This window comes from Carassius carassius, chromosome 35 (genome assembly GCF_963082965.1).
Source record: "Carassius carassius chromosome 35, fCarCar2.1, whole genome shotgun sequence".
In the NCBI taxonomy this organism is placed as follows: domain Eukaryota; kingdom Metazoa; phylum Chordata; class Actinopteri; order Cypriniformes; family Cyprinidae; genus Carassius; species Carassius carassius.
The window spans coordinates 17706807-17725917 of record NC_081789.1 but is presented as its reverse complement, the minus strand read 5'-3'; the positions used below and the strand labels follow the sequence as shown (position 1 = coordinate 17725917).

The window sequence follows — 19111 nt, the reverse complement described above, 5'->3', positions numbered from 1 at the left end:
TTCCCTTTAAAGAAATGCAGCATCCGAATGGCTGACTGTGATTACTTAAGACGTCAAATTTGTTACAATATGTTGCTTTGCACATCCAAAACTATCCAAATGTATTTTGTTTCTCAAATAAATCCTTTTTTTTTAATCTGCCAAAGAAAGATTTTGACTAGTAACACTCAATTTGTCTCTGTTATGTACCTGTTAAGGAGCTTTTGATTGTTGTCGTTCTCATTGCTGTCGTCTCTTCCTCTCCTTTCTGCTCCCTCCTTGTCATTCTTTCATTGTATCACGTCTTGTCTGCTTGTCTTCTCACTGTCCTCTCATTGTTCCTGTACCTAGACCTAGTGAACCAGTTCTGTGAGCAGGTCCTGAACTTCTTGTTTTGTCCCTACTCTCCTGCCATAGCCCCATCCTCCCCCGGTGTTGACTCCGTACCCTTGCAGCGAACAGGGAGTCAGAATGCCACAGGGACGTTCCCCAGAGGCGGCTATGCGTCCGGTCAGGGTGCCAATTACACGGATACTTACCGCACGTTGCCGTACTGCTCTTCAGTGGAGTCTCCCTACAGCAAGTCCGGCCCTGCCCTGCCACCCGAGGGCAACCTGGCCCGCTCGCCCTCCATCGACAGCATCCAGAAGGATCCCAGGTGAGTCTGCATGGACCTTTTATATAGTCACAGTAAATGTACATGGCAAATTTACACATATCGATCAAATTTGAACTGGAAGAATGGCTGAGTATTGAACAGTACAGTTCAAGTGAGTATTACTGTTTTAGAGCACTGTAGAGACTTACCAAGTTCCTGTTGTACTGTAAGTTTCAGAATTTCAAATCCAACTTATACAGTAAGTATATGGATCATGATGGACAACTAGTTAACTGATCATCCAGCTTGTCTTATATTGTGGTTATTTTAATTTTTCATTTTACTTTCATTTCCATTTTATTTTATTTTAGATTTATTTATTTATATATTTATTTAATGTATTTATTTTCATATTTTACTTTAGTATTTTGATCTTATTTTAGTTCTGATGTTGTTACTTAGTTCCCTTGTTTATATTTCTCTATTTCTGTTTCTTTTTCTTTTTTATTTTCTATAGATTTTTTTCTAAATTCTATTATTTATTTCTATTTCATTTTTAAGTTTTATTTTAAGTCTACATATACTGCTGTTCAAAAGTCGTAAGGGTCTGTAATTTTTTTTTTTTATTTACTTTTTTTTTCGTGGTTTAATTTAGTATTTTTGTCTTATTTTTGTTTTGATGTTACTTTTACTTTAATGTAGGTTTTTTAGTTCCATTTTTCCCATAGTTTCTTTTTTTCTTCTTTTTTAGTCTTTATTTTACTTTTAGTTTACATACACTACTGTTCAGAACTTAAGGTCGGTAAGATTTATGTATTTTATTTATTTATTTTTACGTTTTAGTTTAGTGTTTTGGTCTTACTTGATTTTTATATTTATTTTAAATTAAATTTTAGTCTGCATACACAACCAACAAAAATACATTAAAAACAGTAATATTGTGGAATTATTTTAATATGTTGTAAAATGCTATTTATCCTTGTGATGATCCTTCAGAAAATCCTTATCATACACATTTAGACAGTCTATCAAGGTAAAATCATATTCAGGATTTCTCAGTAAACATTTGGTCATGACATAAATGAGAAGGAAGTGATCTTGTAGCCATAATGGAGCTCTGTTTTGTAATCTTCAGTTCATATCACAGTAAAGCAGTTGACTTATCAAAGACTAATCCTGCTGGGTTTTTGTTCCACCATATCTTTTTATGTCTACTGTTTTTCTATCTTGTGCAAATAAATAATTTGATAATTTAATTTAGCATGTGATACACTGTTTCCTGCAATTATGATTCTGTATCTTAGATGGCTTCTAAGCATATAGAGTGAGATTTCTGGCTAAAATAGACTGTTAATTAGTCTCTGACTTATATATTCGGTAACTGTTTCTTAGTCAATATAGCTTTTGGAAGAATATTATTTGTTTCTTTTTGCATTTTTGCTGCCAGATGATCATACACTGTACGAGGTTTTTTTTTTTTTTAAGCAAAAATGCATTAAACTGGCCAAAAATGACTGTAAAGAAATTTATTATGTTACAAAAGATTTCTGTTTGAAATAAATGCTGTTTTATTTTTTTTATTTAATTTTTATTCTTTCTCAAAGAACCCTGAAAAAAAGTATGATGGTTTGAACAAAAACATTCAAAATATAAGAATTGTTTTCAACATTGATAATAATGAGAAATGTTTCTTGGGAACCAAATCAGCATATTAGATTGATTTCTGAAGGATCATGTGAGGTTGAAGACTGGAGTAATGACACCAGTATAAATGTTAAAATATATAAAAATAGATAACCGGTATTTCTAATTAAAATTATTGGCAATATTGTACTGTATTTTTGTTAAAATAAATGCAACCTTGGTGAGCATAAGAAACTTCTTTAGAAAATATAAAAAAAAAAAAATCTAAATGCATTCTTCACATTTCATTTAAAAGAAAAAGCAGTCATTTAGCATATTTTCCTTCTTTCGTGGCTCTTTGTGTTGTACATATTATTTGGTGGATCTGCATTGCTAATGCACTCTGTGTGCTTGTTAGGCATTGCTGGATATTTGCTGAGGTTTTCTGTATTATTTTATAGTGTCACTATGCAGTATCTCAAGTGTTCTTTGTGGTAACTAAGGTACTCTGAGTGATTTTAATCTTTTGCTATGCAGTTGCTATGGTGTTCTAGGTTGTTACAAGGGTGTTAATAATAGAACTCTTTTCGCTTCAATTTCAGGTATAATTCATGTCCAAACTGTATGGAATGAGTTATGAGAGTCACTAACACTAATATTGGCTACTGATGACAAACCATATTCATAAAGATTGGGGGTACTAAATAATTCTTATTCTTCCCACCTCCCCCCATAATACACTAGATACCATCATAATTTTAATATTTTGGTCCCACTTTAGTTTGGACCAATTCCCACTTCTGCCTCGTTAAATTCCTAATTTGCTGCTTGTATATAGTTAGCAAGGAAGTTGTTAAGGGATCTTAAATGTGGTCATGCAGAATAAGGCATTAATGTGAGCTTTAGAAGTACTAATAAACAGTCAATATGCTAGTAATATGCATGCTAATAAGCAACTAGTTAATAGTAAGAATTGGTCCCTAAACTAAAGTGTTTCCAATATTTCTAGTGTTCATCTATTTTTCCTTTGTTTGAATTCACACCTCTCTCAGCATTATAACACACTGTTTATTTTTAAAGGAGTTGCTGATATGTGTGATAGTATTAATTAAATCACTAAAAACTTTCATTTTCCATTCTTTCGTTAATTAGACGGCGACGATCACATGTTACCATTAAGAAACCAGCTCCGTATCTGCTCGGTGTTACAGCGCTCCTGAAAAACTCGACAGCAGATAATTAGTTGTGAGTTCTGGTGACACTCATGGTTGGGCTAATAAAGGCTACTGCAGTCTAGCGGTGGCCGCTTTTCGTTTCTGCAGAGCTGATGACTACATACTATAAGTGTTGGAGATGTTACTCTGAAATGGTACAATTTGCTCATAACGTAGTTTGATGACAGTCAAGCAAACTGAAAGGTACATAGCTACTAATACAAAGTAGCTAACTATACTAAAGCCATTTAAGGAGTCAGTATAGAGATGCAAAGAGATGTCTGATAGAGTGTCTTTGATCTTTATTGTGCTCTTTGGTCTTTTATAGTGTGGAGGGAGGGAAGATGTTTGAATAGCATTAGCACTAGCAGCAGAATGAGAGCATGAGCTTGTTAGTCATATACATGAGTGTAATTCATATACAGTAAAGGCAATGCTGTGCCTGTATGGAGATCAACTGGGACTGCCCACTTTTTCAGCAACTTTAAGTATTTTTGCCTTTAATTTTCTCCCCAGGGATTTCAATATTACATCCAAGATTAAAAATGCATTCAAAATGATTTGAAGACTGAAGATTGTACCATATTGCTGCATCTGAAATAGAATACTACCCTGCTGTATAAGAGTATCTGAATTAATTCGAAAAACAGTAGAGGAAAAGCACCAACACTATAACCTAAAATAACCTACCACTTGCTGTGAGAATCTAAAGTGTGGACAGGAGGGGAGGGGATCTGTGAATGGCAGTGAAATGAAGGTCACAAGACAGTATCAACATGGCAGATGTGGTACATCCAAATTTTATTTATACTATGCTTAGAGTTGTGAAGTAGTTTCAATTCAAATGTAGTACCTACTCTGTATGTGATTTCGGGTTCACCATATGTCTTTTGAACTACAGTGAACTAATGAACTACACATCCCATAATGAATTGTGAATTATGTAATCAAATATAAGATTACAGAATAAAACAATAACTATAATTACTGATTATATATATTTTTATATTTATAAAGTTTATTTTCCTTGTGTAGAGTTTGCATTTGCAATGCTTCATGAGAGTTTGCTAAGGATACCTTTTTGGCTTGCTTCTCATTTCCATGCTAACAGCAGCTTGGTGGAACTTTATTCAAGAGTAGTGCAACGCTTTCCTAGAATTTATATATATATATATATATATATATATATATATATATATATATATATATAAATCATAAATGTAGAAAAAGTAATTAAAATAAATAAATTCATGATAAAATTTTATAAAGAATTATATCATTTATTATTAGTTATTTATACCTTTATTTATTTTCCTATTTATTTATGCATTTATTTTTCATTTCTGCAGGTTTGTAAATGTTTGTAGTTTATTGTTAAAAATCATTGTCTCTGAGGAAACAATTAAGTGTTTTTACTTCAGGAATCTTTTTGCTCTATTTAATTTGAGCAAACACAAGAAAAATATCCAATGACCTAAACACTAAATGGTGCTTGTTCTCTTATGTGACTTGCTCTCTTGAGTAAATGGCTTATTTAATTGCATTTTTGTGTATATTTTGCTGTGTGATAAGCTGTAATCGGGTTATGACTCTAATGAAGGGTAATTCTGCTCTGTTCTAGTGTTTCCTCCCTAGAGATAAAGGGATGAGGGAGGACAGGTATGCTAACCACACACTGCCACAAGTGCTGCAGCTCATAATAAGTTTAGACATCCTCAGCCCGTGGCAAGTCTGAAGCACTGCTAAAAAGTGTTTTTTGTATGAATTTGTAAGGGCAAACTGTGTCCTTGGGTGAAATGCATAACTATTCAAAATGACAAAAAGACAGTGTTTGACCTTTCTACCTGAAAGCGGCACATGGTAGCCTACAACCCAAAGACAAAACTGTTCTCAAGTGTCAAAACTTTCTCAAGCAATTTTTATCCATGCAATGTATCCTATGTATCTTAGACAGGTGTTTGGGAGTTCGATCCACATATGTGAAACCTGTCAATTGCACGATGTGATTAAAAAACAAAAAGCACATTAGCAAGTTATTAACGTTCATCATGCGGCTAAAAATATGGTTCAAGTGCTCAGTAAACCATCAAAAGCAGCAGCCACTACTTGCCGAGAAAATCTTTGGCAGACGTTATTATATTACGCCTGCTGACGTGGGGCGATAAACAGAATTATGAGCCATCTGCAGTGCAAGAGAACATGGAGGAAGAAGAGAGACTGAGGGATGAAGATAAATGAGTGTGATTGAATGGGGGTTATTGATTTGCCAGTGTATCCCGTAGAGCTGGAGAAAATAAGGGATTGCCTTCAGAAAATAAAGGGGTCTGCCCTTCGCCTTCCCCCTTCTATTGATCAAAGCTTATGTGCAAACCTTTTCAACATGGTCATTAATACTGGGGCACCAAGGAGCTTTTTCTGTGCTTTGTTTTAATGTGGATGTGCACTTGAGTGCCGTCCTTGTCCACTCAGGGACAAAAACATGCTTCTGCATTGACAAATACAAATGCACCCTGTGATTTACAGAAAATGTCTTGTGGAACGTTGGGAAGGTGATGCCCTTGAATGACCTAAGGATGATTAATAAAAAGAGAACAGTGCTTGTAAAAAAAGGTGGTTTGTATTATTCTGTGAAACTGGAGGTCAGTATTTAGATATGCATTACTGTGGCAGAGGGGCAATTTGATGTGTTATGCTGCTTACATGACATAATCGAATCATTAATGAACCTGATTAGTTAAAAAACATTGATTTATTCAGGAACAAAAGATTCACTCAAACAAATCGTTCCAAAACTCAAATTCATTCTGAAACAACCAATCATTGAATCACTCATTCAACCATTTCATTCAAAATCAAAGATTCATTCAGTAGCTCCACTGCTGTGTGTTCCTCTGAATGATTGACAGTCCTGCTCTGGATTTGTTTGTATATTTTGTCTTCTTTTATTGTGCTGTTGTTAAAAATCAATTTCACTTTCAAATTTGGTTTTAATAAACAGCTTAATTGTGATGCAGCTCCCTGCATTTAGAACAGCAATGGAACATGATGGTTGTTATGCATCAGAAACACTCTCAGCTCAGTTTTATAAATGCCTCCAATATAGAACTCAATGCTGGAGACTCATGGCCTCTACCCCAGCCATGCTGTCTTTTACCTTACCTTGACTTGACTTGATAAATTACCATTCTGTGTTTCCTATCACGAAGACTTATAGACAGCTGCTTCTGTGACCCTGAGTACGTCATTGCCCTCACATCTATGTTCAGATCAGTCTCTTGAGAAACCTCTGCCATGAAGATCTTGATAGCAAAACAGAACAGCACACATGATGCCTTGTACTATTATGAATGATGCTTTTATTAGAGCATGTGGTTACTTTGTAATGTAGGAATGCAGTTGACATTGACACAGTGTACAGGTGGGTTTATGCTGTGTAAGGAACATTATGCATGCATGACTCTGGTGTGACTCAGTGCCAAGTGCATTGGGATGGAAATTGAAGACCTCAGGGTTTGTTTGCAGTAACTGTGCAAGCAACAGCTCTTGTTGGTGCATTGTAGTCTGAGTTGCAAAGAGTTTTGCAGTGTTGTCTCATGTTGTCACGGATGGGGAGACAGCGTTGTCATATTTCATCCTGTGTGCATCTGGTGTTTATAGTAATAATTACTGTATCTGTCAAATGTTCCATTAGCCTGTCTGAGCTTACATAAGTGTAAATGCATGTTCTGTTTGACTTTTGGTCTGCTCATAATTAAAAGTGAGTATGATTATTCTAAGGGGTTTAGTATCCTCTGGGATTTATAGATAATATAGACCTGATTGTTGGAGTACCAGACGTTGGACGCAGACGGCGAGGTGGGTGGGTTTAACCTTGCAGTGGTCCTGATAATATTTTGCCACTTAAACCACACAAAATAAATTCAAATTAAACCACACTTCAAATTATGGGATTAGCTATTTATTAATCCAAGCAGTATCTGTAAAAAAGTGTATTTATTTATACCAAAACTTATCTGATCAAGCAAAAATGAAAATTCGTTCATGAGTTACTTGTTACTTGTTACTTGTTACTTGTTACTTGACATCTCTTTCGTTTTCTCTGTAAAACATAAAATGAATTTGAGTGTTTTTCTTTAGTTTAGTTTTTAGTTTTTTTTTTTGTTCTCCATACAGTGCAATTCAATGGTCACCAAAACTGATCTGCCTCCATGTTGTTAGCAACGCCCCAACTTTCGACAATCCAATCAATTTCTGAAGGATGAAATCAAGTACCGCCCTCTCATTTCAGATGCTGTTTCACTTGGATAGACGGCACAGTAGAGAAAAAAAACACTCGCTGCTTTCGTTTCATGCTGACTTGCACCTTCTCAAAACTGTTCTGAGGCATGCTTTTTGTTTATGTTTGCTGACAGACACCAGTGTTTCCCAGACTTGAAGATGCAAATTCATTCTTTGCCAGCAGGAGACACTGTTGGAGCAGGAAATATAGCGGTTTCTACAGTAACAGCTGTAATCAAATAAGCGACTTTATCAGGCATTACAGGAAAGACTAAATGAAAATGACATTGAAGCTTTTTTGAAGACGGTTGGTTCTTTCAATGAGACATTCATATAAAAACACCCACGCTGCATTTTAATTTTGAGAGTGCCAATTAATTTTGAGCCAATGCCAATTCATTTAAAAATCTCAAAAATCAAAAACCTCTAGTTAGCATTTTTTGTACTGTGCTGCAAACAAAGTTGTCAAAATAATCCCCGTTCACACAGATTCCCGAAAACAACTAAAACACTGTATTATGCATGCCAGGCCAGTAGTAGTCTCAGCCTCAGACTTCACGCCCACAGAACATTGGCTGAATGTCTAAAGCATTCGGCACACTTAGCTGGAATCTCTTTAGGAGTTTCAAAATCATCTACTGATTGGTTGAAATGTACATGATTTCCGGGAGATGTGCTTGTTATGTTTTTTAACATTCTGCATGGAAACAAAGAGGCCGTGATGCCAAACCCCCTCATGGAAGAAAGCCATCGTGTTTACAGTTGTGATGATGAGCGCTGATCAGGATCAACTAAATTATGGATTTTCAAAAGTATGTGAAATATTTCACGTTCGTGGCATAGAATCCTTTAAATACGTTTTTTTACACGTCGGTCTGTTATTGTGCCGACATTTCCAAGCTCCGAAACTTGACACTGAGTGAAACGCACTGTGATTAGTTGTCGGACAAACGGCCTCATGGGCGGGCCTTGGCCAATGAAAGCTGCCATGGATTCCAGACCTTCTGCCATCAGTCTGCAGGTCTGCCAATGCAAGACTAGTCACCATTTTCCCAAATTTACGTTCTTGTAGTTTAAGCATCAGTCAGTCAGAGTGTTCGGCAAGTGAAAATATATAAAATATATCTGTGCTTAACTTATACTGAACCTCCAATTCACACACTGGCCGCCAGTGTTTGAGCTGGAGGCTCAGTATATGTATAAGATTTACTCACAATGTAGAGCGTTGTCTGTGGCTGCTGTAATTTTAATTCAGTTCCTCGGTTTGTATCAGGCTTGTGTGGTTGAGCATTAGTATGGTATAGTGTTAACTCAAATAATGCTATTTGAGTGCTCTGTATTCAAGGAACTAAAGTGAAGTCAGTATGGATTCCTGGAATAGACAGACAGACAGAGAGTTAATCAATGAATGCAACAAGCTGTGCTTAAGGTTAATGCGCAGTGCTGGTCCTGTCACTTAATTTCATTGACATTCCTAAGGTGTCAGGTTGGATAAATAGGAATATGTTGGCTAAGCAAAATCATGTCTTTAATGTTGGAGGTCACCACATTTTTAAACATTTATGAATATAACATTATCTGAGGTGGCCAGTTTTATGCAGTCAAGGTAGAGGTCTTTTGGATGATTCATGTGTTTGGGTGGTAAGATCAGAGAGGTTGAGATTTCACCACGTTGCGTCTTGACAATGACACTGTCATGACAGCGACTAAAAAAAATCAATTCAAAAAGACCAAATCACTCATTCAAAATCAATTATTTGGGACAGAAAGGTTGGGTATTAAGCCTAAAGACAATTTTGCCCTGTACATGGTAATCACACGATACCAATTAATCTTCAGTGGGAGAGAGTCAGCACTAAAACCGAATGAAAAAAAAAATGTTTTCTGCACGCTACAGTATTTTGTTTGTTTTCATTTGTTCAAGATAGTCTTTCCACCATATTTCTAATTGCACAAAAAAGCTGCAACCGACAAATATATGGACGCTGATTGCATCTTGAGGCAGAAAAATTGCAGGAGCAGATTAGTCTTGATTGCGAGGAGCTCAATATAAGGACGTCGAACACGTGGTGTTTACCATCATATAATGCGATTAATCTGTTTGAGAGATGGTTTGATTCTTGCATCTACAATTTCAGAAATCTCTCAGTCTGTCCTCTCTCTCTAATGCATTTGTTCGTAAACCCATAATTGTGCACAAATAAACTTGCGTGTTTCACGGCGGCTGTTTTGCTTGCTTGGCTCTGTTGTGATTCAATTAACTAATTCTTAACTCCTAATAAGCTATACAATGATTACTGGACGATGTTAAGTGCTCTTGACCAATTATTTTTTATAAATGGCTGTCAGCATGAACAAGTTTGACCCCAAGACCTGTATACAGCTAATTCGTTTTTCTCAATCACTTACACTCAATTTTTGAAACCGTATTGACATTCTACAACTCAGTTCCTGGAGGGCCACAGCTCTGCAGAGTTTAGCTCCAACCAGCTTCAACTAACACCTGCTTGGAAGTTTCCAGTAATCCTGAAGCCCTTGATTAGCTGGATCAGGTGTGTTTGATTAGGGTTGAAAACTGTGCAGAGGTGTGGCCCTCCAGGAATTGAAATTGAGAGCATTGCTCTCAACTGTAAGTTCAGTTGTCACAGCTCTTTTATGTGGCATCATGTCTGCAATACAGTAACTCACCCAAATCATTTAATTAATGATTTAAAATCCAATTATCATCAGTAAATTGGCCAATGCCATCAAAATCAAGGGTTTTTTGGTCATTGTGTGAGCTGTACTGGCCAAAAATGCTTTAATGGCTGTCAGTGTTTCTTATATACAAATTAAATGTTTGTTCATTGTTGTTGTTGACACATACTGCAAAAAAAATTCTCAATATCTCAGTGCTAATGTGCTACATTGCTATTGTGTATCACACTGAGCTTTTTACACACAGATTTTAACAGTAGGTAAAAGTTTACTGGGAAAAGTCTGTACTGTAGTATGCAGAAAAAAGAATATACACATTTGTATGCAGTACATCTATTTTTGTTGCAAAAAAGTGTGTCTGTATATATATATATATATATATATATATATACATATATATATACAGTACAGACCAAAAGTTTGGACACACCAAGAGTTTTCTTTATTTTCATGACTATGAAAATTGTAGAGTCACACTGAAGGCATCAAGGGCTATTTGACCAAGAAGGAGAGTGATGGGGTGCTGCGCCAGATGACCTGGCCTCCACAGTCACCGGACCTGAACCCAATCGTGATGGTTTAGGGGTGAGCTGGACTGCAGACAGAAGGCAAAAGGGCCAACAAGTGCTAAGCATCTCTCGGGGAACTCCTTCAAGACTGTTGGAAGACCATTTCAGGTGACTACATCTTGAAGCTCATCGAGAGAATGCCAAGAGTGTGCAAAGCAGTAATCAAAGCAAAAGGTGGCTACTTTGAAGAACCTAGAATATGACATATTTTAAGTTTTAAGTTTTGTTATGTATATAATTACATATATAATTCCACATGTGTTAATTCATAGTTTTGATGCCTTCAGTGTGAATCTACAATTTTCATAGTAATGAAAATAAAGACAACTCTTTGAATGAGAAGGTGTGTCGAAACTTTTGGTCTGTACTGTATATATATCCTAATGATACTAGAATAACACTGCTTAAGAGTCATACAGAAACATTGTCACAAAATGACTTCCAGAAAAGCTTTCAATTTTAATGAGTTGATGTGTTAATGTGATTCCTATTTCATGACTATAACAGTTCATTTCTGATTTAGCAGACATAACACACATTTCATGAACTAAATGAATCATTTGTATGTGATGACTCACACGATGAAAGAATTTTGTGAAGTTGTGAAGAGAGTGACAGTTACACTGAGAATGAACTTAGTTTTAATTAGCAAACATGCACATTTAGTTATTGTGTAGACATATGTACTTACTCTTTTACGTGCGTTTCAAAACACATGCAATTTTTTCTAAAAAAATTTTTGAACAATTGTGAAATGGTGTGAACAAGACACACATTTTTCAGATCTTAACTTGTTTTGAGAATTTTGTATAGTATAAGTATAAACTATGAGTATAAACTAAGTATTAGATATTGCAAACCGTATTATTCTTTGTCTTTATTTATCTTATACGGCTTTCTGAAATTGGCCATCATCTCTCCCAAAGGATGAGGCATAAAACCAGACTCTTCAGGGGGAAACGTGAGGATCCATTTGTAAACCCAGATGGGGCTATTTGCCGAGCAATGCAAAATCCTGTAGCTCATCTCTGGATTGAGGCTCAGCAGTCTCTTTCCAGGAGCCACTAATATCTTCAAAGGTCTTCTCTATCAGTTCTTTGACCTGCCTCGAAATGAAAAGTAAATGTTTGCTGCAATGATGCTGCACACATACACAGGCATACGTGAGTCACCTCAGTCTCGATTTGTTCTGCTCATATTTCCATGACTTGGCATGTTGGCTGACAGTGAGTGATTCTGTGGGTCCGTTTGAGGGTCGCACATTGCACACATTCCCTCATCAGTGTTGTTGTTGTGGTTTTACGCCGTGATCATGGAGCGCCACGCAGCAGCCGAGTCGACAGCACAGCGTCTAGCACTTAAGCCCATGTTGCTAAAGTCCTGTGGTTCTCATTTCTTCACCCACAGAACTACAATCCCTTCGTTGATGCCAAAACGGTCAGCCATTTGAATAAGCCTTATGGAAGTCAAACAAGGTCATTTACATCAGCGTAATATTCGGCACTGCTAGGAATGCTAGCAGAGCTGTTTCTGTCGGACATGGGCAAAAGTCTTTGCTGGGTGAAGTATTCTGCAGTGAAAATCAAGTTTTGCATGCTGTGTGACATATTCTCGCTGTTTTCTTTGACACACCAACACTAATACACACACACATGAATGCTAATATGATGTGACTTCAGCAAGCGGTATGCTACGTAACCAAAGCTAATCCATAATGCATTAATCCCTGCGGGTTATTGACTTAGCATATGAATCAGGCCAGAAGGCTGTCCCAACTCCACTTCGGGCTATTACACTCAAACTACCTATCTACCCAACAACCTTTAATTCACGCTCATCACTTCAATAACAGTATTTGAGGGCAAAATCACTCAGAGCTGAAGAGCAGAAAAAGCCCTGACTTTTATTCAGAAAGTCACTCCAAAAAATTTACTCTGAGCAAATGTTTTCATATTATTTTTGTCTTATTTTGTGGTACAACATATATAAATATTTATAAATCAAGAGAAATTTACTGGAAAGGCATAATATAATGAGCTATTTTCAGAGATTTTTTAAATCAATTAGCTTTTTTTTTTCTTTTCTTTTTTAAAGGGCTCATCTCAAGATCAGTCGTTAAACAGTTTATCTATTACCAAAATTAAGTCAAAGTCAAGAATAGAAAATTATTTTAAAAATGTGAATATTATTTTTTTTTTAAGTCTGAATCATAATGCATAGTCCTTGCATTAAAAAAAATCAGTCAAAATATAACATAAGGAAACATCCCATTGAACAATGTTTAATACCCCGGCAAAGCTTTATAATTTGACGTTTTTCTCTTCAGCATGCAGTGTGAAATATTTCACTCAGCTACCTGATCATTCCAATAAAATTTAAGCAAGTGAAGAACAAATTTATTGTGCATGTTATTTTTTGACAGACATCAGTGGAGTGATATTCATTGATGTGGATTTGAAAAAAGATGGATTGTAAGGTAATAATTATTTATTTCTTAGCCAGTGAGTATTTAGTAAAGTTATTAATGAATTCTGTAGTGGCATAGGAAAATTAAAGGTGAACAAGAAGAACACTAGAAAGGTTGTGTTGCCTGTCACATGTTGCCCAGCATGCCACGTTAAAACCTTCAGTAATCATAAATGTACACACACCACCGATTACAGCATAGAATTGTGATGCCATTAAAGCAAACACAATACAGCTACCTGGTTATCGCTCTTCGGTAAATTGCGTACCCATTAAAATTCTTCACACTGCAATGAAGAGGATTTGCAGTGGCAAATGTATGCATGCATATCAAATATAACCTTTAGCTAGCTTAAGGGAAGGGAATACAGTAGCTTCTCCCTGGGACTGCGCTCACGCAGTCTAATCCCCCTATAACCATATTTGAACAAGCCTATGTTTCTGCAGGAATGCTTGCGTCTTGCGGCACGTTATTAATGCATTGGCTTCAACTAGCTATTAAATCCCACACCCTTTGATCATATTTTTTGCTGCTGTTTGGCTGCTAAGTACCTGTGTGAGCTTCTTTGTTCCCTTTTGATGTTTGTTGGCTTTCTTTATCAGCGTTTGAGCGTCACAGGTGTATCTGAGGTCTCTGTTTGTCAGTATGGAATCTGTCAGGTCAGGACGCTGTCTGCAACTGGGAGATTTGAGATGGGAGACAGAGAGTGTGGTACTGACAGCCGTCCATATGGTACTCTGGTAGCTCGTCTCATCAGAGACGCTGCTGTTATTGAGCTAATCCCAAAGCACAGGGCAACAAGGGGGAATGCATCTGTCTGTGTGTTATCAATACTTGAATAATAACTGAATACTGACATTGTTACTTGAAGCCATTAGCTTACTCGCACATAATATGCAAATTATATGACCTGCTTTAGACAGTAGAGATTCAGGTGTTAATGTGAAGGTATGGCTTGTCAAATGTAGAACATTTGAAGAGTCATTAAACTATAATTTGTAGCTAACAGGTACAACATCAAAGCATCTTACAGTGACTGGAAAATGCAAATGTGTAAGGCCTTTTCGCATGGCTTGCATCAGCATTGCCCAGTGCATTAAATTATATTGAGTAAAATATCATATTATGGCATAACCAGAGTATGCAAATTATACTATATCAAGCTAAATTAATTTAAAGTAGTTAAAGCATATCAGCGCCAATCGTGGTTATTGTGCCAACATACAGTGCAACCTGATTTCAAATCCCGTCTCATTGTCATTTGCCGCTCCACCCAATGCTTTCCTGTCAGCTCTATAGAGTATTATTTGTAGATATCATACATCAAATAACAGTTAGTCAGTCACAGGGGATGAAAACTACACTGGACGCAGCTCAAGCTAAAAGTAAAGGGCATGGAGTCCCAGAGGCTCAGATATCACATTCACTCTGCCTTTGGACTGGCGTCTGTTCTTTCTCTTTTCTTCCTGTATACTTTGAGTTGTCACAGTATTTAGACCAAACTCTACTAGTCATAACTCTGTCTGAGCCGCTGAGGATTGTGTCATTAACACTCCAGAACTGAAGCTGACATTTTGATCCATTTATCAGTTCACAATTTGTATAAAAGTATTTTTCCTAGATTCATTAATATGAAACGGACACATTTACTATTGGACATATTAATGCAGTATTCGTAATCTGAAAGTTTTGTTACGAGCTTGAAATGCTAGTCTCAAATCTTCTGACTTTTACAGTCTAGCTGATGGGTTTGTGTTGCTGGTGTAAATGTGTTTGTTTGCTGTGGCCTTTACTCCCTCTTGCTGTTTTTGAAAATAGATTGAACTTTAAATGGACAGAGGCAGTAAAAATTTAATATGGCGTTTTTTATGGTGTCCCCAGAAGCGTTACCTCTTTTCTAGCAATTGTGTGCACTTTACTGAAGAGCAGAGCAAGAAGAGGCTGCTGTTGAAAGAGCTTTACACACTGATGCACAAGAATGAACTTTGGGTATCCTCTGTTTGGCCTTGCTTTTGTTCAGTAAGAAGATTTTTTTTTCACAGTGGGTTATCCTGGTTTTGCTTATATACATACCTACCTACTGTACAATGTTCTGGTGGTCTGGCGGTTCTTTTTATTTGGTTAGTTGGGGTCATTATAATAAATTGATGTCTTACTGGCAGATACTGCTGATATATATATATACTTTTCAGCATTTAATTTTTCATGTACAGTACCATTTAAAGGTTTGCAGTTGGAAAGTTTTTTCTTTTTTTAATTTTAAGATATTTATTTTAAATTATTAAATTGTTTTTGTTATATATATATATATATATATATATATATATATATATATATATATATATATATATATAAATATATATATATATATATATGTGTGTGTGTGTGTGTGTGTGTGTGTGTGTGTGTGTGTGTGTGTGTGTGTGTGTGTGTTTGTGTATATAAATTGATATCTTTAATTTCTTTTGAGTCTATTATGCTCAACAGGTCTGTGTTTTGTTTTCAGCAGCCATTACTCCAGTCTTCAGTGTCACATGAACTTCAACAATTATTTTAATATGCTGATTTGGTGAAAAATTAATTATCAGTATTGAAAACATTTGTGCTGCTTAATAATTTTGTGGAAACAGTTCTAGTTGTTTTGTTTGTTTGTTTTTTCAGGATTTTTTGGGACATATATAAAGTTAAAAAGTAAAGCATTTATTTGAAATAGACAACTGTAACCTCATAAATGTCTTTTAAAGCACTTTTGATAAATTTAATGCATCATTGCGGAATAAAAAAAAAAGCACAAAATTACCTCACTTTCAGAGCCAAGAAGTTTAAACAATAGTGTATGTAGAGAAAATAATAGTTTAATATCAGCCATAACACAAAAATAATTACCTGCTTGTTGACTATAATTTGAATATTGGTTCATTTCCACTTTTCGTATGTTAGATTGTTAACCGCGTGTCATTTTAAAGCTTGGTTTAATGTAAGCCTGGTTTACATCACACAAAAACCGTGTAAATTAACTTTGTCTTTAGAAACTTTCAACAAAAACTAGACAAAACTTTATGCTTTTCATCTTTTGCCAAAAAATAAAAATAAAAATACATACTAGGCTTAAATGGTGCAGGGTTAAAAGTGTTGCTAACCCCATTTCAGAATGACTAGCATAAAACAAGGCCTTTACTAAAGGGTTCAAAGATACATTAAACCAGGGGTTAAGCGTAGTTTGCAAAGCCTTATGTGATATAGAAGTTTTGTTAGCTAATCTTGTCAGACATCAGAGAGAACTTGTGGAGAAAGTTTAAGCTTTGGTTTATCTTTGTTTAATTTGTACTCAGAAGAGGTGAAATCATGAATTAAATTTTCACTCTTTAACTCTCTGTTTGTCATCTACCTTTTGTCTTAGTGTTTATTCAAAGCAAACACTGAAAGAAACCCACACAAAGATCTCCTTAGCACATGTATTGATGGATCACTCATCTTGAGAGGTAGCATTCGTCTTTTCCTTTCACACAAATTTTCCCAGCGTTATCTGTGTAGTAGGAGTTTCTGGAAGCTTCTCCGTCCATGGTACAATTGTTCACACCGTAGCACCGATCTCATGCAGGTAGAGCTGTGGAAATTTTTCATTTAAGATTTAAATGGCCATAAAGGACTTTCCATCGACTCCCTGGCCAAAGTCCACCATTCAGAGCCCTAATCTGTGTTTTTGTCCCACCAGGAAGATTTGTTTTTACAGTGAATGAGCCCATTTGTTCTCTTTTGTACCTTGGTGGCTCGATGAAAGACTGCAAAGAAAGGTAGAAGGAGAAGTTTTCGCTTTGGCAGATTCCCGAATCACGTTGCCAGATATCGCATGTTTCCTCATGGGTGATGTGAGACAGGTGCTCTTGTTGTATTGTGGAATCAGATCCAAACTTAGTGATAGGATGTGAGGGTCTACAAGGCCTTCTGCCCCTTCATTAACGCAGCTTTCTTTGCTTTAGATTTGCTGTTTATCTGAGGCTGTAGTAAGTATGGTGCCAGATGCCGCAGCAAACTCGGAGAAGAGGGGTTCTGACGTGTTTTCTGACAGGTTACGATCTGGCACAATATGCCTGGAGGAAGGTGAGACTTTATCTGTGCGGTGATAATGTGTGTTTTCAGGGGTTTTATTTATAGAATAGACTTGAAATAGCTCTAAAGGACATTAAGCCTTGTTCAACTAATTGGGATGCAGTTCCCATGGGAGCCTGTTGCTCGGCCATGTTGTAATAGAGATTTATTGGATAGGATTATTTTCAGATCTGCTTACTCTCTGGATGCATGCTGGGACAAATAGATGGCATCGCAGCTTTAAGCCACCTTCAGATCTCGCAGAAAGCTACAAAATCTATTCCCACAGGCCGCTTTTAGCAGGGATCTATAGTGAAAATGGACATTTACAGACTTCACCTGATCTCTTGCAGAGAACATTTCAACTTTCTTGTTGCATCAGATCTGCTCAGATGAAAGTGTTTGTATATATTTAGGTATGGATATGTGGTCATATAATACTAGTTATTTCATATCTGATGCACATGCTGACATTAATACAGCAGAGTGGCTGATGGTCTAAGTGTACTGGCCATCAGAATGCTGTAGAATATAATTTATTATCATTTTAAACACAGAAGTGTCAATTAGCTATTCAGGATTATTACAACCCGAATTCCGGAAAAGTTGGGACGTTTTTTAAATTTTAATAAAATGAAAACTAAAAGACTTTCAAATCACATGAGCCAATATTCTATTCACAATAGAACATAGATAACATAGCAAATGTTTAAACTGAGAAAGGTTACAATTTTATGCACAAAATGAGCTCATTTCAATTTTGATTTCTGCTACAGGTCTCAAAATAGTTAGGACGGGGCATGTTTACCATGGTGTAGCATCTCCTTTTCTTTTCAAAACAGTTTGAAGACGTCTGGGCATTGAGGCTATGAGTTGCTGGAGTTTTGCTGTTGGAATTTGGTCCCATTCTTGCCTTATATAGATTTCCAGCTGCTGAAGAGTTCGTGGTCGTCTTTGACGTATTTTTCGTTTAATGATGCGCCAAATGTTCTCTATAGGTGAAAGATCTGGACTGCAGGCAGGCCAGGTTAGCACCCGGACTCTTCTACGACGAAGCCATGCTGTTGTTATAGCTGCAGTATGTGGTTTTGCATTGTCCTGCTGAAATAAACAAGGCCTTCCCTGAAATAGACATTGTTTGGAGGGAAGCATATGTTGCTCTAAAACCTTTATATACCTTTCAGCATTCACAGAGCCTTCCAAAACATGCAAGCTGCCCATACCGTATGCACTTATGCACCCCCATACCATCAGAGATGCTGGCTTTTGAACTGAACGCTGATAACATGCTGGAAGGTCTCCCTCCTCTTTAGCCCAGAGGACACGGCGTCCGTGATTTCCAACAAGAATGTCAAATTTGGACTCGTCTGACCATAAAACACTATTCCACTTTGAAATAGTCCATTTTAAATTAGCCTTGGCCCACAGGACACGACGGCGCTTCTGGACCATGTTCACATATGGCTTCCTTTTTGCATGATAGAGCTTTAGTTGGCATCTGCTGATGGCACGGCGGATTGTGTTTACCGACAGTGGTTTCTGAAAGTATTCCTGGGCCCATTTAGTAATGTCATTGACACAATCATGCCGATGAGTG

At 36.5% G+C, this 19111-nt stretch overlaps 1 protein-coding gene across 3 annotated transcripts in view; it reads left to right on the top strand.

The window, feature by feature from the left end:
* Positions 1 to 19111, top strand: part of ctnnd2a (catenin (cadherin-associated protein), delta 2a) — a 323418-nt gene that overhangs the window by 208303 nt on the left and 96004 nt on the right. For all 3 annotated transcript variants that reach the window (XM_059524711.1, XM_059524710.1, XM_059524712.1), the window contains one exon: positions 397 to 637. In XM_059524711.1, coding sequence (XP_059380694.1) covers positions 397 to 637 — 241 coding nt within the window. The remainder of the gene's footprint in view (positions 1 to 396; positions 638 to 19111) is intronic.